The sequence below is a fragment of the Mobula hypostoma genome, chromosome 9 (genome assembly GCF_963921235.1).
Source record: "Mobula hypostoma chromosome 9, sMobHyp1.1, whole genome shotgun sequence".
Taxonomy (NCBI): domain Eukaryota; kingdom Metazoa; phylum Chordata; class Chondrichthyes; order Myliobatiformes; family Myliobatidae; genus Mobula; species Mobula hypostoma.
In genome coordinates this window covers 150,120,523-150,147,866 of record NC_086105.1, presented here as the reverse complement: position 1 = coordinate 150,147,866, position 27,344 = coordinate 150,120,523, and the positions used below count along the sequence as shown (strand labels likewise).

General features: G+C 49.3%; 2 protein-coding genes across 2 annotated transcripts in view; one reads left to right on the top strand and one right to left on the bottom strand.

The window, feature by feature from the left end:
- Positions 1-20,047, top strand: part of LOC134352192 (nucleoside diphosphate kinase-like) — a 50,119-nt gene extending 30,072 nt beyond the window's left edge. Inside the window, exon 5 of the mRNA XM_063059476.1 lies at positions 19,537-20,047. Coding sequence (XP_062915546.1) covers positions 19,537-19,546 — 10 coding nt within the window. The 3' untranslated portion in view covers positions 19,547-20,047. The remainder of the gene's footprint in view (positions 1-19,536) is intronic.
- Positions 1,959-26,670, bottom strand: rnps1 (RNA binding protein S1, serine-rich domain). The gene is made up of 7 exons (XM_063059474.1): positions 26,616-26,670; positions 20,914-21,069; positions 17,471-17,650; positions 10,056-10,158; positions 8,225-8,378; positions 3,233-3,374; positions 1,959-2,692 (listed from the first exon to the last, which is right to left on the bottom strand). Coding segments are annotated over exons 1-7 (843 nt in total). The 5' UTR covers positions 26,618-26,670; the 3' UTR covers positions 1,959-2,586.
- Positions 26,671-27,344: the final 674 nt, after the last annotated feature.

The window sequence follows — 27,344 nt, the reverse complement described above, 5'->3', positions numbered from 1 at the left end:
GCTGATGACACAAAGGTTGGGGGTGTTGTGGATAGTGTGGAGGGCTGTCAGAGGTTACAGTGGGACATTAATAGGATGCAAAACTGGGCTGAGAACTGGCAGATGGAGTTCAACCCAGGTGTGTGAAGTGGTTCATTTTGGTAGGTCAAATATGATGGCAGAATATAGTATTAATGGTAAGACTCTTGGCAGTGTGGAGGATCAGAGGGATCTTGGGGTCTGAGTCCATAGGACACTCAAAGCTGCTGCGCAGGTTGACTCTGTGGTTAAGAAGGCATACGGTGTATTGGCCTTCATCAATCGTGGGACTGAATTTAGAAGCCAAGAGGTAATATTGCAGCTATAAGGACCCTGGTCAGACCCCACTTGGAGTACTGTGCTCAGTTCTGGTCAGCTCACTACAGGAAGGATGTGGAAGCCATAGAAAGGGTGCAGAGATTTACAAGGATGTTGCCTGGATTGGCAAACATGCCTTATGAAGACAGGTTGAGTGAACTCGGCCTTTTCTCCTTGGAGCGACGGAGGATGAGAGTTTGACCTGATAGAGGTGTATAAGATGATGAGAGGCATTGATCATGTAGATAGTCAGAGGCTTTTTCCCAGGTCTGAAATGGCTGCCACGAGGGCACAGGTTTAAGGTGCTTGGGAGTAGGTACAGAGATGTCAAGGGTAAGTTTTTTTACGCAGAGAGTGGTGAATGCATAATGGGCTGCCGGCAACGGTGGTGGAGGCGGATACGATAGGGTCTTTTAAGAGACTTTTGGATAGGTACATAGAGCTTAGAAAAATAGAGGGCTATGGGTAAGCCTAGTAATTTCTAAGGCAGGAACATGTTTGGCACAACTTTGTGGGCCGAAGGGCCTGTATTGTGCTGAAGATTTTCTATGTTTTTTATATTTAAGGATAAAAGGTGAAGGCCCTGTATTCCACAGCGTCTCACTCTCCCGGTGTCCAACCCTGAGCAGGTGACTTCAGCCCAACACACGTATTTTGTCAGTGGTCAAATTCAGCAGGTCAGCTGACACTGCTTACATTCAATTCCCACCACTGTCTAGAAAGAGCTTACATGTTCTCCCCATGACTCTGTCGGTTCCCTTCCACATTCCTAAGACGTACAGGTTAGGATTAGCGAGCTGTGGGCATGTCACATTGTCGTTGGAAGCGTTAACAGCGAGATGACAGCTCCCTCAAAGTGGCGACACAGGTCGATAGGGTGGCTAAGAGGGCAAGTGCCATACTTGCCTTTATTAGTCGAGGCACTGAGTTCAGAAGTCAGGAAGTTATGTTGCAGCTTTATAAAACTAGTCAGGCCGCATCCGGAGTACTGCATATCGTTGTGGTCGCCCCATTATAGGAAGGATGTCAAGGGTGCAGAAGAGGTTTACCAGGATGCTGGCTGGATAAGAGGACAAACTTAGGTTGCTTTCTCTGCAGGAGCAGCGGCTGAGTAGAGATTTGATCAAGGATTATAAGATTACAAGAAGCAAAAATCGAATGCATAGACATTATTTTTTCCAAGTGCTGAAATGTTTAATACCAGAGGGCAAGTATTTAAGGTGAGAGGGGATAATTTCAAAGGAGATATGAGGGGCAAACTTTTTTTTTTTTTTTTTACAAGGACAGTGGTGGGTGGCTGGAACGCACTACCTGGGCTGGTAGAGGCAGATGCATTTGAGACATTTAGATAGGCACATGAATGTGAGGAAAATGGGAGGATATGGACATTGTGTAGGCAGAAGGGATTAACTTAGTTGGCCATTTGATCAATAATTTAATTGGTTCAGCACAACATCATGGGCCAAATGGCCTGTTTCTGTGCTGTACTGCTCTATGTTTAATGACACTTACGGGTTGCCCAGCACAACCCTCGCTGATTCAATCTGACACAAAAGACGTATTTCACTGGATGTTTCAATATACAGCTGAAAAACAGAGCTAATCGGTTATCTTTATCCAATGAAATCCACATGTATGAGGTGTAATGATCCTCTGTTTATTGAGATACAGAACTTATGGTACAAATAGCAAATGGTAAAACAAGAAAGCGATAGAAAACGTAGGACTTGGAGAGAGGGTGACTGTAAAAACCTCCGTAAACACATCACTCCTCCAGCTCAGTTCAGTGTAGGAAGACAGGCCGGGAATCAGACCAGCCCTGCCTGTTGCTGGATGAATGTTACACTCAGACAAGTATTGGTGTTGTCTCGGCCACACTTGCTTTGTCTGAGGCAGCGTAGAGATTATCCAGTCTGACAATGCTTCCTGAAGTATCCGACGCACTGCTTCTGAAGGAGATGGGGACAACTTCGGCATTCTCCGCCTGTCTGCATCTGACACAAGATTCTCGTGTACCACACCAGTTCTCTTGCCCATTGAACATGGGCTTCGAGTTGTGTGAAATGCAATACTGATTCGTCTGCCGCCGCACCCCCTCAAACCCCCCTCCCCCATTCACAACTGGGATAAAACACAACTGGAACAATTAGGGACGGGGAAAGGTGGCTAAATCTCCAATGTACACTGAACGTCCATAGGTGTGGGAGGTGGGGGGACGAGACATCCTCCCCCACCCTCAGGCTGCAGACCTTACCGCGAAGAGTTGGAGCTGGACCGGCTGCGGTGACGGCGTCTCCCAGGCGAACGTGAGCGGGATCGCCGGCGGACGGGTGAACGTCTGCGGGGAGACCGCGACCTGTGGGGACAAGATAGGAAAATGTTACACCAGCTCAGGACAATTCCAGTAATGAGGGTTAACATATGGGGAGCATTTAATGGCTCCGGGCCTGTACTCACTGGAGTTTAGAAGAATGTGGGGGGGTGGAATCTCATTGAGTATTCAAAGGCCTAGAGTAGATGTGGAAGGGATGTTTCCTATAATGGATGCGTCTAGGACCAGAAGGCACAGCCTCAGAATAGAGGGATGTCCATTTAGAATAGAGTTGAGGAAGAATTTCTTTAGCCAGAGGATGGTGAATCTGTGGAATTCCTTGCCACAGATGGCTGTGCAGGCCAAGTCACTGAGTATATTTAAAGCGGAGGTTGATACATATGCTCTTATAGTCAGGATGTGAAAGGTTACGGGCAGAAGGCAGGAAAATGGGTTGAGAGGGATAATAAATCAGTCATAATGGAATGGAGTAGCACTTGACGGGCCGAATGGTCGATTTCTGCTCCCATGTCTTACAGCCTCCTTGTGGCCGCCAGACCCCAACCACCCCCACCCACCACTCACCTCCTCCTCATCCGCGGGGGAGTCCTTCGCCACATAGGAGGCGGCGGCGGCATCCGTCGGGGAGGGGTCATTCGCCGTGGCGGCGGTCTGGGCCGTGGAGCCAACACAGCTGTAGCGGTCACTTCCTGTCCGTCGATCTGACCTGCAGAGAGGGAGGGAAGGAGGGTGGCAGCATCAGTGGCACCGTGTGTGGGAGAAACTAATGCGCAACACACACCTAACCTCCATTGCTTCCGGCCTGTCGATCTGACATGTGGTGAGGGAGGGAAGGAGAGTGGGAGTGTCAGCAACACAGTGCAGGAGAATCTAGTTCCCAACACTCACCTAACCCCACTGCTTCCTGCCCACCAGTCTGACCTGCAGTGAGGGAGGGTGGGAGTGCCAACGACAGAGTGCAGGAAAAACTACTGCACAACACACTCCTAACGCCCACAACAGGCAGTCAGGGACAAATCCTCTCCTGTCCCATTCCATCCCCTACACAAGGACACAGCGTTCAGGCTGGAACTCCCCCCACTCAATCAAAGGAGCATTTGACAGCCCCGGCCTATACTCGCTGGAGGATAGAACGCGGGGGGAGAATCCCACTGAAACCTATTGACACACTTCCGGCTTTCCCTGAGAAAAAATGGTTTATCTGATTCCTCGGAGAATGAAGAATTCTGGAACTGAAATTCTGAAGTGACGTAATAATCTTTGTGTATTGAATCTCCGCCAGTCCCGAGTCTGGTGAGATTTATTTGATTACACTTGTGACTTATTGTAAGGAATAACAGCGATATTAGTGCTAATAATTTGACCACTGGCATCCTCGTTCCTTAAACTATTGGAAAAGCAGTGAACACAAGGCATTCTGCAGATGCTGGAAATCCGGAGCAACACATACAAAGCGCTGGAGGAACTCAGCAGGTCTAGGAAGAGAAATAGACAGTCGACGTTTCCGGCCGAGACACTTCAGCGGCACAAATAACTCCAGTAAAACACCACTAACCTGGCATACTCAGGGCCTTGGTACTGGTGAACTGGCAGATTTATAAAGACTACTGGGGGTTATTCAAATATGAAGACCCTAACACACCTTTAACTAGGTTTTTATATTATAATATCACAGAGTACTATAGTAAACTCCCCATGGAATTTGGCAAGTCCCAGGGCAAATATAAATCCGAGGGAGCACAGAGATGACCCTTTGAGCCAGATGCGAAGGTTCAGATAGTGGGTTATTAAGAGTTTTTCTGAACGTTACTGTCCAGATTGATTCTCAGGATGGTGGAGGCTGTCCGAGAGGACAGAGTTAGAAGCCCAGACCTACACTCTTGAGTTTAGAGGAATGAGGACAATGTCAATGAAACTCACAAGTTCCTTACGAACCTTGGCAGGATTGATGCAGAGATGATGCATCTAAAATGGGGAGTCAAATGCTCAAATTAAGGAGTCAACCATTCAAGATGGATGTGAAACTCTGGAATTCCTGGCCCACGAGGGCCGTGTGCATTCACGACCAGGACTGATTACTTTTCTAGTATTAAGGGAATCGAGGGATCAGTGATGGAAAGGCCATTGAGAATAGAAAATTCAACAATGATCTCATTAAATGTGGAGCAAACCTGGGGTCAAATGGCCTGTATTTCTCATCTCTTTAAATGTCTCAACCAGTCTACATCTAAATAGCTAGGTGAGACAAAGACTCTGCCTATTTCCATAAGGTCCACTGAACACAGAAACATTGTAAAGCTACATAAAACAGCTCTGAAACTACTCTGATTTGATGAGCACCTTTCATGGACCTTGTGAAAACACGGAGGGTTCAAGTAATATGTCAGTAATGAACAGAAGCAGTGGGGGTTCTCTTACAGCCAAATCCTATCATTGTTTAATTAGACAATGACCAGTAAAAGGTCCATTCAATTTAAGGTCCAGTTACACAAATAACTGAACGTATACTTGGGCAGGAACTAGAAAACTAGCTTGTAACTATTTATATCACTAAAGCACGGTTGTGAGCAAGAACACAACAGTGGGAGGATATTTTACAGCAGGCTGCCAGCAACTAGAGGGACAACACATACTGAGAGTTGAATATCATAACTCAGAAAGTTACTTTCCCCAAGCAATGAGGCTGATCAACATCTCCACCCACTATTCCACCCCTCCACACCCCCAACCACCAAAACTTTATCAATTTCCTGTCCCAGTCATCTTATGTAGACACTCCTGTGCCTAGCATCAGATTAAGCACACAATCTATGTATACAAGCAAGCTTATGTATTTACATTTATTGTGTTTTTTTGTGCTGAATCAAATCTGGAGTAGCAATTACTTCGTTCTCCTTTACACTGTGTATCAGAAATAACATTGACCAATCTTGAATCTATTCACAACAATATTACTGAAAGGAATTCATAACCCAGACCTATTTGATGCCACAAAAAATACAAGATATGGATGGTAAAGGGTCTGAGATGGTCGATCACAAACTGTGCCTGCAGCTGCAGACAAGGCCAGAGGGCGAGAGGAACGATCCATTGTGGTTGTGGTCAGAGACAGACAGGACGACAAATGGAGATGGGTGAGCTGTAGCTGGTGGAGTTGCAGTCTGGTCAGTCAACGTGAGGAAGTGTATTTAGACCTGAATGTCTGAGGAACCGTACAACGCCACAGCTCTCAGCTGAGTTGAGGGACTGGGAGTTGATAGTTGTGGATGATTTGGAAGTGCTTAAGTAATCTGTACAGTGGGAGAAACGCTGATTGTATCTGTAGAAGGTAAACACCCAGAGATATTTAGTTAAAGCTCCCAAAATATAAACTGAATGCTGGAAATATCTGGCTGATCAGGCAGCATCTGTGAAGGAGTAAACAACATTAACTTTTCAGTTCATTGGTCTTTCATCGGAATTGGGAAAAATGAGAAAACGAGTCTGTTTTATGTTGCAAAGAAAAGCAAAGGGTGGACAGAACAAAGGAAGTGGTGTTGGATCTTCTGACAGAGAACGATAGAGACTCATTCATCACCACTGATTGATCTGAAGGAGGGACGGACAGATGGAGATAAAGAAGAATAAAACCAAAGCGATGCTGGGAACATGAGATGTAGATCACAGCAGGTGCGGGAAATCTGGAACAAAAGGGAATAAACTGCAGGTCTGATGGCATCTGGGGAGACAGTAAAATTGAGTTAACATTGCAGGTGAATGACTTTGCATCACAATTGACAAACAGGAAAGGCTGGTTATCTGAACATTTTGAAATCAGTCCAGATGACCCCCTCAGGAAACAAAAACTTCCCCTTACAAAGTTTGTAAATCAACAAACACACACACAGAAATCAGAGATAGAGAATAAATTTCACACAAAGTTTGTGAAAAGTAAAATAACTTTTTTGATGCCTACACAGATGATATGTTTTTCATTACTGATAACTATTACAGACAGACAACAACCCTGAGCCCATACTGCCTGTACGGAACTGAATACTACCCGAGTCCAGATGGAAGGTGAGGTGCTTTGCCTTGAGCTCCATTAGAACAAGTTTTTTTTTAAATGATTTAAGGTGAATGAAATGCAAGACATGACAGAAAGTGACTGGGTACCACAGCAGTTTGGAGTTTAGGAGATTGGGGCGGGGGGATCTCATTGAAACCTATCGAATATTGAAAGGCCTAGGTACCGTGGATCTGGGAAGGATGTTTCCTATAGTGGGGGAGTCTAGGACCACAGGGTACAGCCCTAGAATATCTGCTCCTATGATTTATGGCACAGTCATAACTCTCCCATCTCCACAACCCCCACCTGTTCTTTCCTATCACAGTGACATTGAGGGTGACTCTCATTCCTACCTCCCAGTCTCCAGGCAGGAGTTATGGTGCAAGACAGGAACCCTTGTCCCCTGCAGTTTATGATTCCACATGTAGCCAGTCCCACACTGAGCCGAGAGCCAGGGTGAGGACTGGGAGAGCAGTGGGGCGGGCAGAGAGACGCTGCACAACAGGGTGGGTGGCTCAGTAACATAGTCTTTACAGTGCCAGTGATGAGGGCTGCAATTCCCACCACTCCCTGTACCGAGTCTGTACATCCTCCCCACCACTCTGTGGTTTCCTCCGGGTGCTCCGGTTTCCTCCCATATTTCAAAGACGTACGGGTTAGGGTTAGTAAGTTGTGGGCATGGCGACACTCACATCCTCAGACTGTGCTTGTTGTTGACAGAAATGACGCACTTCACAGTATGTTGTGATATACGCTTAACAAATCATTCTTCTAAAGGAAAACACACAGAATAATGGAGGAATCAACGGGTCAAGTAGCATCTATGGAGGGGAATAAACAGTCAATGTTTCAGGCCCAGACTTTTCATTTATTCTTTATTTAATGTTTATTCCTCTGCATAGATGCTGCTTGAGCTGCCAAGTTCCTCCACCATTTTGTGTGGGTTGCTCTAGATTTCCAGCATCTGCAGAATCTCGTGTTTATTTACTAAATTTGTCTTTCAAAGAAGCCGCCTGCCTGGGTGGCTGCCAGGTTAACAACTGGTTTCGGCTATGCCAGTACTGTGTAACACCAGCTGCTTATATTCGCAGAACACTACCGTATAGAAACAGGCCTTTCGGTCCATCTAGTGCCAGACTATTGTTCTGCTAGTCCCATTGACCTGCACCTGGACCATAGCTCTAGCTCTCCATACCCTTCCCATCCACGTATAATCCAAACTTCTCTTGAATGTTCAAACTGACTCGCGTGCCCCACTTCCGCTGGCAGCTCGTTCCAGTTACCCCACCCTCTGAAAGAAGTTCCCGCTTTAAAAATTCCACCTTTCACCCTTAACCCATGACCTCCAGTTGTAGTCTCACCCTACCTCAGTGGAAAAAGCCTGCTTGAATTTACCCGATCTATACCCCTCATAATTTTGAATACCTCTATCAAATCTCCCCTCAATCTCCTACAGGTCCTGACAACATTCTTGTAAAATTTCAACGTAACATCCCGACTGCTGTTACCTCCATCCATGTGCTTCAAAGCCTTCTCCGTGTCGTCCGGATTCTCAAACTCCACGTAGGCGTAGCCCTTCGACAGATGAGGGTGCAGGCGGTCCAGTGGCATATCGATCAGCTTGATCTTGCCATAGGTGGAGAAGATCTCCATGATGTGCTCCTGCTCAGGGTGAGTGGGAGGGGGGAGGGAGGGACAGAGAGTTATGTACTACCATTTCAGAGTCATCCGCGTAAACTGTACTACCACCGTCACAGACTAAATGGTGGGCCCTGTTCCAGGGGTCTGCAGGATTGGTTAAAACCATAAGCCTTAGGAGCAGATTTGGGACTAGTGCTGATGAAGGGTTTCAGCCTGAAACATTGATTGTTTATTCCTTTCCATAGATGCTGCCTGACCTGCTGAGTTCCTTGCAGATTTTGTGTTTGGGGCAATGTAGGAGGAAGGGGTTAGATTGAACTTTGAGAAGGTTAAAAGCTGGCACAACACTGTGGGCCGAAGAGCCTGTACTGGGCTATAATGTTCTGTATTCAATCCCTCTCCTCTTCTCCCCAACTCTCTCACAACTACCTTGAAACTGAACACTGAAGCATGCTGGCTGTCCTTCCCCTGCGTGGAACGGATTCCCTCCCCTCAGTCCTCGGGAGCTGTGGTGCGCACTGCTGGGCAGCCACAGAGAGTACTGGACAGAACCCTGTGCTCAGGTCCCCACTTTCTGCACAGAGGAGACCCCGGGCTCCAGGCTGGATGCATGGATGCTAACCATTCTCTGCCCCCTCACCACCCGTTCCTCCACATGACAAATGGCGGCAGGTATTCACAAGGGAAGATCCCACAATCTATCCTTGACCACTATGGAAGAAACAGGCCATTCAGCCCATCAAGCACATCCGCATCCACATCAAAAACATCTCAGTCATTTATTATCTATTATCATTATATTATCTCAGTCCCACTTTCCTACACTAATCCCCTGTCCGTCACTTTCCATAACCACTCCTCCCCCAATCCACAGGCACATCTCAATGGGAGATGACCAGGTTGAGCTGTGGAAGACTCCAAAGTCCACAAGACCATAAGACAGCGGAGCAGAATCAGGCCATTTGGCCCATCGTCTGCTCTGCCATTCCATCACGGCTGATTTACAATGCCCCTCTCAAACCCATTCCCCTGCCTTCTGACTGTAACCTTTGACACCCTTACTAATCAAGAACCTATCAACCTCCACTTTAAATACATGCAAGGACTTGACCTCCACAGCCATCTGTGGCAGTGAATTCCAGATTCATGACCCTCTGGCTAAAGAAATTCCTCCTCATCACTGTTCTAAACATACGTCCCTCTAGTCTGAGGCTGTGCCCTCTGGTCCTAGACTCCTCCATCATAGGAAACACCCTTTCCATATCCACTTTATCCAGATCTTTCAATATTCAATAGGTTTCTATGAAATCTTCCCTCATTCTTCTGAACTTCAGTGAGTGCAGACGCAGAGCCACCAAACGCTCCTCATACATTAACCCTTTCACTCCTGGGATAATTCTCATGAACCTCCTCTGGATCCTCTCTAATGTCATCCTTTCTTAAAGAGCCCAAAACTGCTCACAATACTCAAACTGCGGTCTGACCAATGCCTCAACATTACACCCCTGAAGTCATCCACAACACCGCGAGAGCTGACAGCCAGGGTGTGATGGTGACAGTCGCCCTGGACAGGGGAAGAAGGCAGGAACGGAGGAAGGCGGCTCAGTGGGACAGAGGCGAACTGGGTGAACTAAAAGATGAGGCAGGGCCACGACCTTCGCTGTACAACCGTCTACAACATGTAACATTCACGGGCACCTTGGTCACATTTCTGGTCAATCTGCCGATGTGCACTTTTGTGGGCCGGGGGGTGGGGCTTCGCTTCTTCCGCTCCTTGTCATCCCGTTTCGGAGACTTTGATCTGTCAGGACAATAAAGAAGAGGTTACAGTATACAGCACACAGGGAGCTGCTACCCACAGTCAGCCAATGGACAGTGTATCCATTCTTGCTGAGTATTCTGATGTAGTCCTGGCATTCAAAGTTCAAAGTAAAGTTATTATAAGGTATGGATATATCACCACATACAAGCCTAAGAGTCATTTTCTTGCAGGCATTCACTGTAGAACAAGGAAATACTACACACAAAGACTGACAAGACAACCAATATGCAAAATTACATGTGGAAATTACAGGCTGCAGATTGCAGCAATCGTAGTTCAGAAAAATATATTTCTTAGAATATGTAGTGGTTTGTGAGCTGCCAGCAAACCATTGCCATATTCACATTAGATGCTGATACACCATTTCAGAACAAAGCCGACATAACTTCGCTCCGAACAGAGCTCACAATCCCTAACCAACCCAAACAACTCAGCTCTGCTGCCCAATCCCAATCCCTCTTCTCAGGTTCCCTGCATTCACCACGATCAGTGTGCTTGAGGGAAGAGAAGCACAGAAGATGGGAGCCCTGAAGTCACGACCAAACAAACCTGCACAAGAAACACCAGAGCAACAATGGAAGTTGCCGGCTGGAGCTAAAACTAGAACACGTTGTATTGTTCTATGTTCTACCACAAATTGCCTGTCCTGCTCCAACCACATTGATGCCACAACCAAGAAAGTTCAGCAGCACCTCTACTTCCTTAGTGGTTAAAAAATTTGAAATGTCATCAGCAATCCTACTTGCTCAGGGGTTAAAGAAATTTGGCATGTCTCCTTTCACCTTCACCAATTTTTAAAAATAGTCCACAGAAAGCCTATCCAAACGCACCATGGCCTGGTACGCCAACTACTCTAACCGTGACTGCAAGAAACTGCAGAGAGTTGTAGACACAGCACATCACATCCCTGAAACCAACCTCCCCTCCACGGACTCTGTCTACATTTCTTGTTCCCTCAGTAGAGCAGCCAAAATAATCAAAGCCCCCACCCACCCTAGAAACTTCAACTGCTCATTCCCCTCCATGGATGCTGTGCGACTTGCTGAGCTCCTCCAACATTGTGCCTGTGTGTTGCTCAAGATTTACAGTGTCTGCAGGATCCCCGTGTTTATTCTCTCTTCTCTTGTCCCATCGGACAGAATACCCACCCGGACAGTCTCTCCTCTCCCGTCCCATCAGACAGAATACCCACACGGACAGTCTCTCCTCTCCCATCCCATCGGACAGAATACCCACACGGTCAGTCTCTACTCTCCCATCCCATCAGACAGAATACCCACCAGGACAGTCTCTCCTCTCCCCCGTCCCATCGGACAGAATACCCACACGGACAGTCTCTCCTCCCCCGTCCCATCGGACAGAATACCCACACGGACAGTCTCTCCTCTCCCGTCCCATCAGACAGAACACCCACACGGACAGTCTCTCCTCTCTCCCGTCCCATCAGACAGAATACCCACACGGACAGTCTCTCCTCTCCCATCCCATCGGACAGAATACCCACACGGACAGTCTCTCCTCTCTCCCGTCCCATCAGACAGAATACCCACACGGACAGTCTCTCCTCTCTCCCGTCCCATCAGACAGAATACCCACACGGACAGTCTCTCCTCTCCCATCCCATCGGACAGAATACCCACACGGTCAGTCTCTACTCTCCCATCCCATCAGACAGAATACCCACCAGGACAGTCTCTCCTCTCCCCCGTCCCATCGGACGGAATACCCACACGGACAGTCTCTCCTCCCCCGTCCCATCGGACAGAATACCCACACGGACAGTCTCTCCTCTCCCGTCCCATCAGACAGAACACCCACACGGACAGTCTCTCCTCTCCCCCGTCCCATCGGACAGAATACCCACATGGACAGTCTCTCCTCTCCCCCATCCCATCGGACAGAATACCCACACGGACAGTCTCTCCTCTCCCCCATCCTATCAGACAGAATACCCACACGGACAGTCTCTCCTCTCCCCCGTCCCATCGGACAGAATACCCACACGGACAGTCTCTCCTCTCCCCCATCCCATCGGACAGAATACCCACACGGACAGTCTCTCCTCTCCCCCATCCTATCAGACAGAATACCCACACGGACAGTCTCTCCTCTCCCCCGTCCCATCGGACAGAATACCCACAAGGACAGTCTCTCTCCTCTCCCATCCCATCGGACAGAATACCCACACGGACAGTCTCTCCTCTCCCCTGTCTCATCGGACAGAATACCCACACGGACAGTCTCTCCTCTCCCCCATCCCATTGGACAGTCTCTCCTCTCCCCCGTCCCATCAGACAGAATACCCGCACGGACAGTCTCTCCTCTCCCCCGTCCCATCAGGCAGAATACCCACCCGGACAGTCTCTCCTCTCCCCTGTCCCATCTGTCAGAATACCCACACGGACAGTCTCTCCTCTCTCCCGTCCCATCAGACAGAATACCCACACGGACAGTCTCTCCTCTCCCGTCCCATCAGACAGAATACCCACACGGACAGTCCCTCCTCTCCCGTCCCTTCGGACAGAATACCCACACGGACAGTCTCTCCTCTCCCCCGTCCCATCGGACAGAATACCCACACGGACAGTCTCTCCTCTCCCGTCCCATCAGACAGAATACCCACACGGACAGTCTCTCCTCTCCCCCGTCCCATCGGACAGAATACCCACACGGACAGTCTCTCCTCCCCTGTCCCATCGGACAGAATACCCACACGGACAGTCTCTCCTCTCCCGTCCCATCAGACAGAATACCCACAAGGACAGTCTCTCTCCTCTCCCATCCCATCGGACAGAATACCCACACGGACAGTCTCTCCTCTCCCCTGTCTCATCGGACAGAATACCCACACGGACAGTCTCTCCTCTCCCCCATCCCATCGGACAGTCTCTCCTCTCCCCCGTCCCATCAGACAGAATATCTGCACGGACAGTCTCTCCTCTCCCCCGTCCCATCAGGCAGAATACCCACCCGGACAGTCTCTCCTCTCCCCTGTCCCATCTGTCAGAATACCCACACGGACAGTCTCTCCTCTCTCCCGTCCCATCAGACAGAATACCCACACGGACAGTCTCTCCTCTCCCGTCCCATCAGACAGAATACCCACACGGACAGTCCCTCCTCTCCCGTCCCTTCGGACAGAATACCCACACGGACAGTCTCTCCTCTCCCCCGTCCCATCGGACAGAATACCCACACGGACAGTCTCTCCTCTCCCGTCCCATCAGACAGAATACCCACACGGACAGTCTCTCCTCTCCCCCGTCCCATCGGACAGAATACCCACACGGACAGTCTCTCCTCCCCTGTCCCATCGGACAGAATACCCACACGGACAGTCTCTCCTCTCCCGTCCCATCAGACAGAATACCCACAAGGACAGTCTCTCTCCTCTCCCATCCCATCGGACAGAATACCCACACGGACAGTCTCTCCTCTCCCCTGTCTCATCGGACAGAATACCCACACGGACAGTCTCTCCTCTCCCCCATCCCATCGGACAGTCTCTCCTCTCCCCCGTCCCATCAGACAGAATATCCGCACGGACAGTCTCTCCTCTTCCCCCGTCCCATCAGGCAGAATACCCACCCGGACAGTCTCTCCTCTCCCCTGTCCCATCTGTCAGAATACCCACACGGACAGTCTCTCCTCTCTCCCGTCCCATCAGACAGAATACCCACACGGACAGTCTCTCCTCTCCCGTCCCATCAGACAGAATACCCACACGGACAGTCCCTCCTCTCCCGTCCCTTCGGACAGAATACCCACACGGACAGTCTCTCCTCTCCCCCGTCCCATCGGACAGAATACCCACACGGACAGTCTCTCCTCTCCCATCCCATCGGACAGAATACCCACACGGTCAGTCTCTACTCTCCCATCCCATCAGACAGAATACCCACACGGACAGTCTCTCCTCTCCCGTCCCATCAGACAGAATACCTACACGGACAGTCTCTCCTCTCCCCCGTCCCATCGGACAGAATACCCACACGGACAGTCTCTCCTCCCCCGTCCCATCGGACAGAATACCCACACGGACAGTCTCTCCTCTCCCCTGTCCCATCGGACAGAATACCCACACGGACAGTCTCTCCTCTCCCCCGTCCCATCGGACAGAATACCCACATGGACAGTCTCTCCTCTCTCCCGTCCCATCAGACAGAATACCCACACGGACAGTCTCTCCTCTCTCCCGTCCCATCGGACAAAATACCCACACGGACAGTCCCTTCTCTCCCGTCCCATCGGACAGAATACCCACACGGAAAGTCTCTCCTCTCCCGTCCCATCAGACAGAATACCCACACGGACAGTCCCTCCTCTCCCATCCCTTCGGACAGAATACCCACACGGACAGTCTCTCCTCTCCCCCGTCCCATCGGACAGAATACCCACACGGACAGTCTCTCCTCTCCCATCCCATCGGACAGAATACCCACACGGTCAGTCTCTACTCTCCCATCCCATCAGACAGAATACCCACCAGGACAGTCTCTCCTCTCCCCCGTCCCATCGGACAGAATACCCACACGGACAGTCTCTCCTCCCCCGTCCCATCGGACAGAATACCCACACGGACAGTCTCTCCTCTCCCCTGTCCCATCGGACAGAATACCCACACGGACAGTCTCTCCTCTCCCCCGTCCCATCGGACAGAATACCCACATGGACAGTCTCTCCTCTCTCCCGTCCCATCAGACAGAATACCCATACGGACAGTCTCTCCTCTCCCGTCCCATCGGACAAAATACCCACACGGACAGTGTCTCCTCCCCTGTCCCATCGGACAGAATACCCACACGGACAGTATCTCCTCCCCTGTCCCATTGGACAGAATACCCACACGGACAGTCTCTCTTCCCCCGTCCCATTGGGCAGAAGGTACAAAAGCCTGAATGCACATACTATAGTCTCAAAGACAGCTTCTACCGCACTGTTATCAGACTATTGATTGGTTTCCTAACATGATAAGGACTTGACCATACAATGCATCTCATTATCATCTTGCTCCTTATTGTTCAGCTGCAGTGCACTTTCTCTGTATCTGTTACATTTTATTCAGCATTGTTACTGTTTTCCTCAATACAGTGTGTACTGATCTGATCTGTATGAACGGTATGGAAGGCAAGTTGTTCACTGTATCTCAGTACTGAAACGATAAGAAAGTAATTGACCAATGGTTTTGGCGGGTATGAGGACAATGAGCACCTGACCCTCCCACTGGAGATGGTGACCAGGAGTCAGTCGTGTACACATCAGTGCTGCTCTCTCAGCCTCGGTGAACATACACAGGATGGAGAAAGCTGGACAGCATGGTCAAATCCCACTGCTCCCGGATACCTTATGTCTCAACTTCAGCTTCAACATCTCAACGCCCATACAACAGTAGAGCACAGAACAGGCCATTTGGCCCACAATGTTATGCTGACCTTTTAACTTACTCCAAGATCAATCTAACTTTTTCCCTCCTACACAGACGTCCATTTTTCTTTCATCCACGTGCCTATCTAAGAGTCTCTTAGATATCCCTAATGTATCCACCACCACCCGTGGCACTGTGTCCCATGTAATCACCACTCTCTGTGTAAAAATAACCTACCTCTGACATCCCCTATACCTTTCCCCCAAACACATTAACATTATGCCCTTTGTATCAGTGATCGCCTTCATTCCCTGACCCCCGGTATCCTCCAACCGACAGAAACAGGATTTTGAATACCTTTGTGAACTGTCCCTTTTACCTGTTCCACTCCATGGAAGAAAATTAAATTTTGAGTTGAATTTTGTTGACAAGCTTGACTAGCTAAGTACTGCCCAAGATTTGGGTCACGAGGGTGACAAGATAAGACGCAGACACTAGCTTGCTTGTGCGAGCTAAAAACAGCTAGCAATAAATCATGCCAATAATGAGGTATTTCTAACATTTGTCTGACACTGTTTGGCTAAAAGAGGAACTGAATATGGAGCTGCAGTTCTAATTTTGCGTACCGCCCGGAAACATTTGTGAACCAGCTGATCCTTAACGAGTGCTTCTTGAAATCATTCACTAAGTATGTTTAGCTGTTGGCTATTTCCCAAAATTTATTGTATAAATTTAAGACGTAACCTGATATTGGCAGAGTCGTAAGGCAACAACTCCCCATGATCACGTATTAAAAGGTTAACATTATACCAGGGTCTGTGTCTTTATTTCTGTCCGATAATGGGGTAAATTCTCTTACAGCAAAATGCAGTAAAACAAGGCTTCGACAAACTCTAACCAGAAAACTCCAGCCTGCACCGAACCGAACATCTCTTCTGCACCTTCTTCCTAGTTCAGCCTCTCTCCGGAAGCACGAACACAGCACACACTTCCTTTAACTCACATAATTTTCGATTGTTCAGCAATTCATTCCCAGTGTTTTTAAGCCAAGTTCAATAACGCATATGAATACATGAATGGTTAATCTATAATTGATAATCGATAATGGTAGGTTCATAATTGATAAAAGGCCTCCAAGAGGATCACAACCTTGCCATGGTTTAGAGGCTTGTGTGCCTCAATGACCCGGAGAGCGATTTTGGCTGGAGTCAGGGCTTTATGCTTTGGCTCTTGGTCAGGTCACCCATGCCAAACAGGTTAAAGGGTAGAGGCCTGACTAAGAGTGGTCCACCAGTCCTCCAGGTTCAGAGGTTCAGCTCTGGGCTAACAAGCCTGACTGGTCAAACAAAACTGCTATGGAGACAGACATGAAAAATCCTTCTACATCTGTGTATGATGTTATGGCAGAAATGAGGACCATAAACCTCACCTGGGGCACGATAAAGAAGATGGTCAGGGATAGAGAGATGAAGGACCTTCATTGCTAGTCTAAATGCCAGTGGCGTAATGGGTTAATTATAGGAGGGAAGGATTGCTCTCAAGAGTAGGTTAAAAGATTGGCACAACATTGTGATCCAGAAATCCTGTTCACTCCCTCCTTCTCCCTAGCTTTTCCGCAATTACCTTGCAAAGGGGCTGTAATGTGCTACAATGCTCTATGTTAGGCTTATAGATCAGTAAGTCAGCTACATTTGGGGTATTTGAGACCTAGACAGCACATGGATGATAGAAAAATGGATGGTTTTGAAGGAGGGAAGAGTTAGAGAGTTAGATTGATCTTGGAATAGGTAAAAGGTCAGCACAACATCATGCGCCAAAGGGCCTGTACTATGTTTTGTGTTTAATTTAACCACCACCTACTGAAGATGCTGCAGATGTAAGATTAGCAAGATCCTGACCCTGAGACATTGCAGTGGTTGGACTCACTTTGAGCGAGTGCGCCTCCTGTTGGTGTGCCTGCGCCGCGTGGGGCTCGGAGATCCCGACGAAGTGCTGGAACTGGAACTACGGGAGCTGCTGGAACTTCCGGAACGACTAGAGGCGGATGAGGAACTTGATCCACTGCTGGAGGCCGAGGTGGAACTGGAGCCCGAGCTGGAGCTGGAACTACAGAGACAACAGAGAACCATTATCCAGAGAGGGAGGGAGATGAGAGCACACCAGACACCATGGACAAGCCCTGGACCCAGGCCCTTCCCCTCTTAACAAAATAACGTTCTATTCAGCTGTCCAACTGCACCCCTGGCAACAGAGAATACAGGAAGCATTTGGCTGCTACAGGATCTTGTCTGACCGAATGTTTTTGAAGTTGATGAGGGCAGTGCAGACGATGTGATTCACAAGGACTTCACAAAGGATTTCAACAACGTCCGACAATGAACCAGAAGTTCTGGGATCCAAAATTGTAACACTATTACACCACCAGGGATCCCTACTCAATTCCTGCCACTGAATGCAAGGAGCTTGTACAGAGGTGCTAGCCACTCAATGTTTTAGGAACAGCTTCTTCCATCCCCACAACCCCCACTCCCGCCATTAGATCTCTGAATGGACAATGAACACATGTACACTCCCTTTATCCAACTGTATAAAAACAGACAAACACACACTCACACATTTAAAATTTGGAGATAAAGTGTGGAACAGATACTCCCGGCCCAATGAGCCACCCTACCCAGCAACCCACCGATTTAACCCCACCCTAATCACAGGACAATTTACAATGACCAATTAGTCTACTAACTGAAACGTCCTAGGACTGTGGGAGGAAACCAGAGCACCTGAAAGAAATTTGAGTGCACCCAGGAAGAACGTACAAACTTTCTTCCAGAGGGCACCAGAACTGAACTCCAAACATCAACAACCTGAGCAGTAACAGTGCCATGTTAACTGCTATGCCATCATGGAAGGATGTACACTATCTTCAAGTTCCTGGGTGACAAGATCTCTGAGGATCTAACCTGGTCCCAACATATCGATGTAGTTATAAAGAAGGCAAGACAGCGGCTATACTTTATTAGGAGTTTGAAGCGATTTGGTATGTCAACAAATACACCAAAAACTTCTATAGATGTACCATGGAGAGCATTCTGACAGGCTGCATCACTGTCTGGTATGGAGGGGCCACTGCAGAGGATCAAAAGAAGCTGCAGAGGGTTGTAAATTTAGTCGGCTCCATCTTGGGCACTTGCCTACAAAGTACCCAGGACATCTTTAGGAAGCGGTGTCTCAGAAAGGCAGCGTACATTATTAAGGACCTCCAGCACCCAGGGCATGCCCTTTTCTCACTGTTACCATCAGGTAGGGGGTACAGAAGCCTGAAGGCACACACTCAGCAATTCAGGAACAGTTTCTTCCCCTCTGCCATCTGATTCCTGAATGGACATTGAATCTTTGGACACTAGCTCACTTGTTTTTAAATACAAGTATTTTTCTTTCTGCACATTTTTAAAATAATCTAATCAATATATGTAATTGATTTGTTTATTATTATGTTTTACTTTACTTTTTCTCTCTCTGCTAGATTATGTATTGCACTGAACTGCTGCTGCTAAGTTAACAAATTTCATGTCACATGCCGGTGATAATAAACCTGATTCTGATTTGGAGGGGTCCTTGGAGACCTCAGGACTGAGGGTCCTGTTTCCAAGCCGAAAGGCTCTCGATGGTGGCAGTGCAGGTAGATAATGTTGTTTCAAAAGCAGATGAGAGGCTGCCCTTGAATCTGGAACTCGGGAGGCGAAGGTGGCGCTAAATGGCGACTCCTTTTTTAGGAGATTGGCAGGTATCTAATCAGTCAGGGTATCAAGGGATATGGGGAAAAAGCCGGAAATTGGAACTAGATGGGCGAATAGTTTAGCTCATGGGGGAGCTGCGGAGCAGACTCGATGGGCCGAATGGCCTACTTCTGCTCCTTTGTCTTGTGATCTTTGCTTGCAACTTCAGAAACAACTCTATTTCTATCCTTGACATCTCTTTATTTCTTTTTCAAGGTTCTTTTGAAGACCCTGACCTGGAGTTACACTCTGACTTAGACTTCTTTGCAGGAATGGGATCCGTTCTTGGGGCTTCACGACCGGCCACTTTTTGAAATCCCAAGGACATTGCCTGGAAGGCAAGCGCGCCTTCAGGGTTCCAGATTTTCGTGGCTCTGGAGAAGTGCTGAGTCTGGGCCAGTGCCCCTGACTGAAGTGCCACGGGAGAACACGGAACATCGGGAGCAGCGGGTTAGCTGCCGGGGGCTGTGTGTCCAGAGGGATGAACCTTTCTGGGACTCTCAGGACACAGAGTTCAGAAAAAGTGACACAACATTTTAAATCAGTGAGTTGTTTGTTATGTCTCCCTTCTCGCAGTGAAATGAGGACACCTCTTTTCCCTTGATTAGGGAGGGAGAGAGAGAGCCTGTGGTATGTCGAATTACTGAGTGAACGAGTAGTCTTTGGGGTACTGCAATTCTGTATCTTCATTGATACTTTGCTGCACACTTGAGTGCTCGGTAGAAGGCACTGCTGCTTTTTTGTTGGTGGGGTGGGGTTGTTGCCTTGCTGCTGCTTGTGAATGGGAGGAGGAGTTGGTGGGGGCTTTGGGGTTCTAACGTTTAACCGTCGTTCATTCTTTGGGGCACTCCTCCGTTTTGGTGGATGTTTGCGAAGAAAAAGAATTTCAGGATGTATATTGTAGACATTTCTCTGACATTAAATTGGACCTATTGAATGGGGTGGCTCTGCCCCTCCTGTATAAGACAATAGTCAGATCCCAGCTGGATGCTGCTGGAGAGGGGCAAATCAGATTCAGCAGGATGCTGCCACGTGTGGAGGGTTTCCGTTACTGAGCTACATAAAATTACCAGCAGCGGTACGGTAGTGTAGCGGTTAGCACAATGGTTTATAACACCAGCAACCCACAATTGACTCCCGCAGCTGATTGTAAGGAGTTTATACACTCTGTTTCCCCCAGATGCTCTGGTTCTCCCACATCCCAAAGACGTACGGGTTAACGGTAGTGAGCTGTGGGCACGCTATGCTGGTGCTGGAATGAGCGGTGACACCTGCGGGCCTCCCCCAGCACATCTCAGGCTGTGTTAGGCATTGATGCAAACAACACTTCACTGTATGTATTGATGCACTTGTCACAAATAAAGCTAATCTTTCATCTTTAAGAGAACCTGGAGTTCCCAAGCTTAGTGCAGACAACAAGGGAACTGCAGTTCCCGTCTCCCCACGACCCGCTTGTCCTCCCGCTGCCTGCTCTTCCGCACACCACCAATCTATCCGCGAGCAGCCCGCACTTTTACAGGCGCCGCTGCCCACGAGCAGCCTGCCCGCTCTCCAGCCCGTGAGTGACCCGCCACCTGCCCACTCCCTGCGTACCTGCTGCTGCTGCTACCAGTTGAGGCACTCCTCCGCTTCCGGCTCTTGTCACGCCCGCGTTCCTTCTCACTCGACTCCTTGACGCTCGACTTCTCCTTCGTCCTATCTTTGGATTTCTCCTGACCGTGTTCTTTACGCTTGGTCGGTGACGGAGCCCTGGCCAAAACAATCAACAAGAGCACAGGATATAAAAACATAGCAATGAGAAGGACGAGCAAACAGGCTGAGTGACTTTAGTACAGAGGTGACAGGTGATAGAACCTGCTAGAAGGTGGCACATCTTTCAAAATCAGATTTAATAAAACTGTCATATGTTGTGAAATATGCTGTTTTGTGGCCGCAGTACATTGCAATATATAGTAAAGATATATAAATTATGATAACGTGTCTATCAAATTAAATAAGTAATGGAAAAAAAGTGAGATAGTGTTCGTAGGTTGAATGTCCATTCAGAAATGATGGTGGAGGGGAAGAAGCTTTTCCTGAATCATTGTGTGTGTCTTCAGGCTCCTGTACCTCCTCCTTGACAGCAGTAGTGAGAAGAGGGCATGTCCTGGGTGATGGGGGTTCTTCATGATGAATGCTGCCTTTTTGAGACATCACCTTTAGAAAGTGTTCCCGATACTGGGGAGCTTAGTGCCCACGATGGAGCTGAATGAGCTCACAGCTTTCTGCAGCTTTTTCCGACCCTGCGCTGTCACCCCTCCATATCAGTGGTGATGCTCCCACTAAGGATAATTTAATAGTCATAGAACACCACAGCACTTCAGCCATCAAATCCATGTTGAGCTGTTCCTCTGCCTCGCTGCAGACCCACATCTGGACCACAGCTCCTCCATACCCCTGCCATCCTATACAACCGTCTCTGAAATGTTGGAATTGGACCCGCATCCATCACTTCCACTCTCACCAGCATCTGAGTAACGAAGATCCCCCTCATGTTCCCCCTAAACATTTCACCTTTCACTCTTAACCTCAGACGCTCTCCTTAAGCTGCATAATGCACTTGCGAGGCCACACCTGAGTACTGCGTACAGTTTGAATCCATAATGTGTGAGGGGTGTCAAAATGGCTGTTGTGATGGTGTAGTGTGGTACTGTAGTGGGTAGTGCTTGTCGCTCTCACTTTCAGCTTCCACCGCTGGCTAACAGTCTGGCGAGAGGGAAGTCTCTCCATGCCAGTACATAGCCTCCAACAGCAAGCCTCATATAGTGCCTCCTCGCTGGCAAAACACGGAAACTGAACTCCTTTTCGCCTCGTGCTGAACTACAGAGGACGGGGAGGAGGTCTGGCCCCTGCACAGGAAGCACACGGACCTACCAGTTTGTAGACATGCCCTAGTGACCAGATCGCCAGCTATGGGTAAATAACCCCACTGCCATGTGGACAGCCTCGGGAAAGATGATGGCTACAGGACAGCAAATCCGGAGTGGAGCCCCTCAGGCGGCCGGCCGTCACTGAACATCGTTCCAGCAGCTCCCGCAGCCGAGCAGGTGCCAAACGTATTGCTTCATAAGCTTTCCTTTGGACTACACCGATGAGGCCGAGAGGGGGATCTTGACAACTGGGCATCTCAGGATCTCCATACCTTCCGCCCAGGCTTGTGATGATCATCATCACCACCCACTGTCCTTCGAGACAGACGGATGCCAACGAACAAATTGTGTGAGGGATGTGAAGACACTGGCAAGAGTTCAGAGAAGGGTGACAAGATTCATTCCACGTTTGCAGGATATGATTATGAAGAAAGATTGAAAGAATTAAATCTTTTTAGCATAAGTAGACGTGGAATGTGATAGAAGTGTTCAAAATCATTAAGGGTATAAGCAAGGTGGATGCCAGCTGCTACTTCACAATTAATCCATCAATGAGGCCATAAGTGGAGACTGGCTAAAGGGAGGTTTCAGACTAACATCAGGAAGCATTTCTGTACATATCCAACTGTGTAGGTGAGAGTAATACCTTAGACTTTCAAATCTAAACCCAATAGTTATTTCAACACACTGTGAATAGGAGTTTGACAAGATTTGTTGGGCTGAATGGCCTGTTCTTGTCAAAAGCTTTCTAATGTTCTATGACCTCTAGTTCTAGTCTCATAAGAGCATGGGACAACTGGACACTAAACTTCCCCCACCCCACCCCGTCTCCTGAGCCAGCCCAGTCGCCATTTCAGATTCATTTATTTATCACGCGAACATGGAAACAAACAGTGAACTGCATTAATAACCAACACAACTGAAGGATGTGCTGGGGGCAGCCACAAATGTCCTCACACACACACACACACACACACACACACACACACACTCACACTCCAGCGCCAATACAGCAGGTCCACAATGTTCAGCAGAACATAAGCCCCTTTCCCCTCACCCGCACACACAGAGGCCACCTCCAGTGGACTCTCAGGCTCACTGTTCAATTAGACGGTGGCTGCCTCCCACACCCCCCTTTACCAAGCATTTAGGAAGCCAAGATAACGCCACAATTCTGAAGCTGCAGCAATATCTCCCCCTCCACTCCGCTCAGCCATCAAACTTCCCCCAAACCGATGGGCTGGCAGCCCAACCAGCTCTGCATGCACACCACTGAAAGAGTAAAGGGAGCTTCTGTCACACTGGCCTCCTTAAAACAGAGTACCAAGTACACGAAGTGCGATGTTACATGGAAGTTGTAAAAGACGGTGAGGCCTAATTTGGAGTGTTGCGTGCAGTTCTGGTCACCTTATCTACAGGAAAGACATCAGTAAGATTGAAAGTGTGCAGAGAAAATTTACAAGGACGTTGCCAGGGCTTGAGGACCTGAGTTATAGGGAAAGGTTGAATAAGTTAGAACTTTATTTCCTGGAGTGCAGGAGAATGAGGGGAGACATCATCGAGATATACAAAATTATAAGGGGTATAGATGCAGTAAATGCAAGCAGGCTTTTTCCAGAGGTTGGGTGAGACTACAACTAGAGGTCATGGGTTAAGGGTGAAAGGTGAAATGTTTAAGGGGAACACGAAGAGGAGAACTTCTTCATTTAGAGATGGTGAGAGTGTGGAATGAGCTGCCAGCAGAAGTGATGGACATGGGTTCGATTGCAACATTTAAGAGAAGTTTGGCAGGAAGTTGGATGGGAGGGGTACGGAGGGCGATGGTCCGGGTGTGGGTCAATGGGACTAGGCAGAGTAACAGTTTAGCACGGACTAGGTGGGCTGAAGGGCCTGTTTCTGTGCTGTAGTGTTCTATGACAATCAGACCCCCCCCCCCCAATACAGACAATAACCAGTCGCCAGCTACAGCTCCTGCCAGCATTCGCAACGGACGGCAGTGTTCAAACAAGATCACATTTTCCCTAACTGTACTCGTTAATGGAAACCCACGTCCCTCTCGACTCTCTTTCACTCAAGGACTCACCAGACCCTTCTGAGGTGCCACGGTAGCACAACCCCTTACAGAACCGGCTGTAAGATCGTGGTTCTCCCCGTGGCCATGCCACGCCATGCCATCTGGTTTCCTGCCACATCACAAAAGTGTTCGGGTTAGGCTCAGTTAGCTGTGATATGCTATGTTGACGGCAGAAGCATGGCAAACCTAGTTAGGTCCTTGCTGACTTGTTTTGACACAATGACACATTTCACTGTGTTTTTATGTGCAAGTGACAAAGGCAATCTATAAGATCTCTACCTTCCCTTGCGCTGCAATATTATGTCAAAGACAATCAAACAGCTCACAGTAACAAACATCTGCCCATCTAAGTTGGATAATTAAACTCATCCTGTGCCCACATCAGCATCAGCTCGACAGAGGTACCACAGAGGACATCCCGACTGGTACAGAGGGGCCACTGCACAGGATCGGAAAAAGCTGCTAACTCAGCCAGCTCCATCATGGGCACAAGCCCCATCAGCTTCAAGGACGCCTTCATAAGGCGCTCCCCATCATTAAAGACTCTCTTCTCACCAGGGAGGAGGGGCAGGAGCCTGAAGACACAGTCAACATTTCAGGAACAGTCTCTCCCCCTCCGCTATCAGATTTCTGAATGGACAATGAACCCATGTACACTATCTCACTATTCGTTTTTTTCTGCTCTCTTTTTCCACTATTTACTACATATATTATATAAAAAAGAGTGAGATGTCGTACTTTGAGAAGACAAATACAAGTGGGAAGGCATATCGTAAATGGCAGAACCCTTTGAAACACTGATGCACAGAGAGATCTTGGGGTGCAATCTCCTGACACTGCCAACACAAGTGGACAGGGTGGGGAAAAAGACACAACATACGCACCTTCACTCATACCGCGTGGAACAGGCCCTTCTGGCCAATGACCTACACTGCCCAGCAACCCCCGATTTAATCACAGGCTGGTAATTTACAATGACCAATTAACCTACTAATCGGTACGTCTTTGGACTGTGGAAGGAAACACGTGCATTCACGGGAAGAACATACAAATTCCTAACAGATTGATCTCCGACGCCCCGAACTGAAAGAGTGTTACTAACCACTCCACCACTGTGGCGCCCCAGTAATTTACAGCGCACACACACATTTCACAACATATGTCAGAGATATTAAACCTATGCTGGGGCACTGAGTGAAAAAGTTGGTATGGTACGTTGCAGCTGTATGCTTCTGTTAGACCACACGTGGAGTATCGTGCACAGTTCTGATCACATTAGGACATGCAGGCTTTGGAAAGGGATCAGAAGAGATTCACCGAGATGTCACTTAAGGACAGGCTGGACAAGATTGGTGTGTTTACTCTGGAGTGTCACAGGCAGAGGGGCAGCCTGATAGAAGAATATGAAAACCTGAGAGGCATTGATAGAGTAGATAAACAGCATTTACTTCCCACAGTGGAAATGTCAAATGTCTACAGGGCAGTGCTTTAAGATGGGATTTGGTATGTCACCAAACAGACAAATTTCTACAGATGTACTTTGGAGAGCATTCTGACTGGTTGCATCACCGTGGGTAAAAGTCACAGAGTTGTAAACTCATCCGGCTCCATCATGGGCACTGGCATCCCCAGCATCGAGGACACCTTCGAAAGGCACTGCCTCATAAAAGCAGCATCCATCATTAAGGATCCCCTGACCCCCTGGATATGCCCTCTTCTCATAACTACCATCAGGGAGGAGGTATAGGAGCCTGAGGACACATATTTCACATACAGCTTCTTCACTTCCACCATTAAACTCTGAATGGGCAATCAACCCATGAACACCTCCTCACTATTTTCCCCTCTCCTGTTGCACTACTTATTTAATTCATTTTTTCCGGATACTTAATGTAATTTATAGTTTTTTTTATTATGCATTGCAATGTACAGCTGCCGCAAAACAAATTTCACATTTGCCAGTGATATTAAACCTGACTGAGATTTCGTCTCCCTCTAACACCAACACCTCCCCTGACCCCCCACCCCGCAATGAGCCTTAGCCAATGACCCTTAACCCCTGACCCTCACTGTTTCACCCCCCCAACCCTCTGACTCCCCACGACACTGACCCCTCCCCCGGTAACTGGGAGCCGCTTGCTAGGCCTCAGGCTTCCTTGTACAGCGGATTTCCATTCCGTGCAGAGAAACGTTCATCCTGTCTAAAGAGGACCCGCTGCCTGAAGATCGGGTTTCCCGGAGTGCGAGGGGCTGGAGCCCGCGCCCCGCAGACGCCCCCGGCCTCGGATGGAACCGGATTCACATCCACTTACATTCCGCTCTCCTCCCGCTTCCTCCGGGATCCAACCGCCAACACGTCCCACTTATTTGTCGTCACCGACTGCGCGCTGCGTCGTCACGTACGAAACGGCACCGCTGCACTACGTCCAGTAGGTGGCAGCGTCCCGCAGGAGGAGAGGGGAGGAGAGGAGGGGAGGGGAGGGGAGGAGGGAGGAGGGGAGGGGAGAAGAGGAGGGAGGAGGGGAGGGGAGGGGGGAGGGAGGGAGGGGAGAGGGGAGGGGAGGGGAGGGGGGGAGGGGGGGGGAGGGGAGGGGGGGAGGGGGGGGAGGGGGGGAGGGGGGAGGGGGGGAGGGGAGGGGGGAGGGGAGGGGGGAGGGGAGGGGAGGGGAGGGGGAGGAGGGAGGGGAGGGGGAGGAGGGGGGAGGGGAGGGGAGGGGGGAGGGGAGGGGAGGGGAGGGGGAGGAGGGAGGGGAGGGGGAGGAGGGGGGAGGGGAGGGGGAGGAGGGGGGAGGGGAGGGGGAGGAGGGGGGGAGGGGAGGGGGGAGGGGAGGGGAGAGGGGAGGGGAGGGGGGAGGGGGGAGGGGAGGGGGGAAGGGGGGAGGGGAGGGGGGAAGGGGGGAGGGGAGGGGGGGGAAGGGGGAGGGGAGGGGGGGGAAGGGGGGAGGGGAGGGGGGAAGGGGGGAGGGGAGGGGGGAAGGGGGGAGGGGAGGGGGGGGAAGGGGGAGGGGAGGGGGGGGAAGGGGGGAGGGGAGGGGGGAGGG

Excerpts from the sequence above, each read along its gene's own strand:
- rnps1 (XM_063059474.1), bottom strand. Across the intron at positions 17,651-20,913 it reads ACTGGTAGCAGCAGCAGCAG|TTCCAGCTCCAGCTCGGGCT; the intron begins GTACGCAGGGAG and ends TTGTCTCTGTAG. Across the intron at positions 3,375-8,224 it reads TTTGAAGCACATGGATGGAG|GTCAGATCGACGGACAGGAA; the intron begins GTAACAGCAGTC and ends CCCTCTCTGCAG.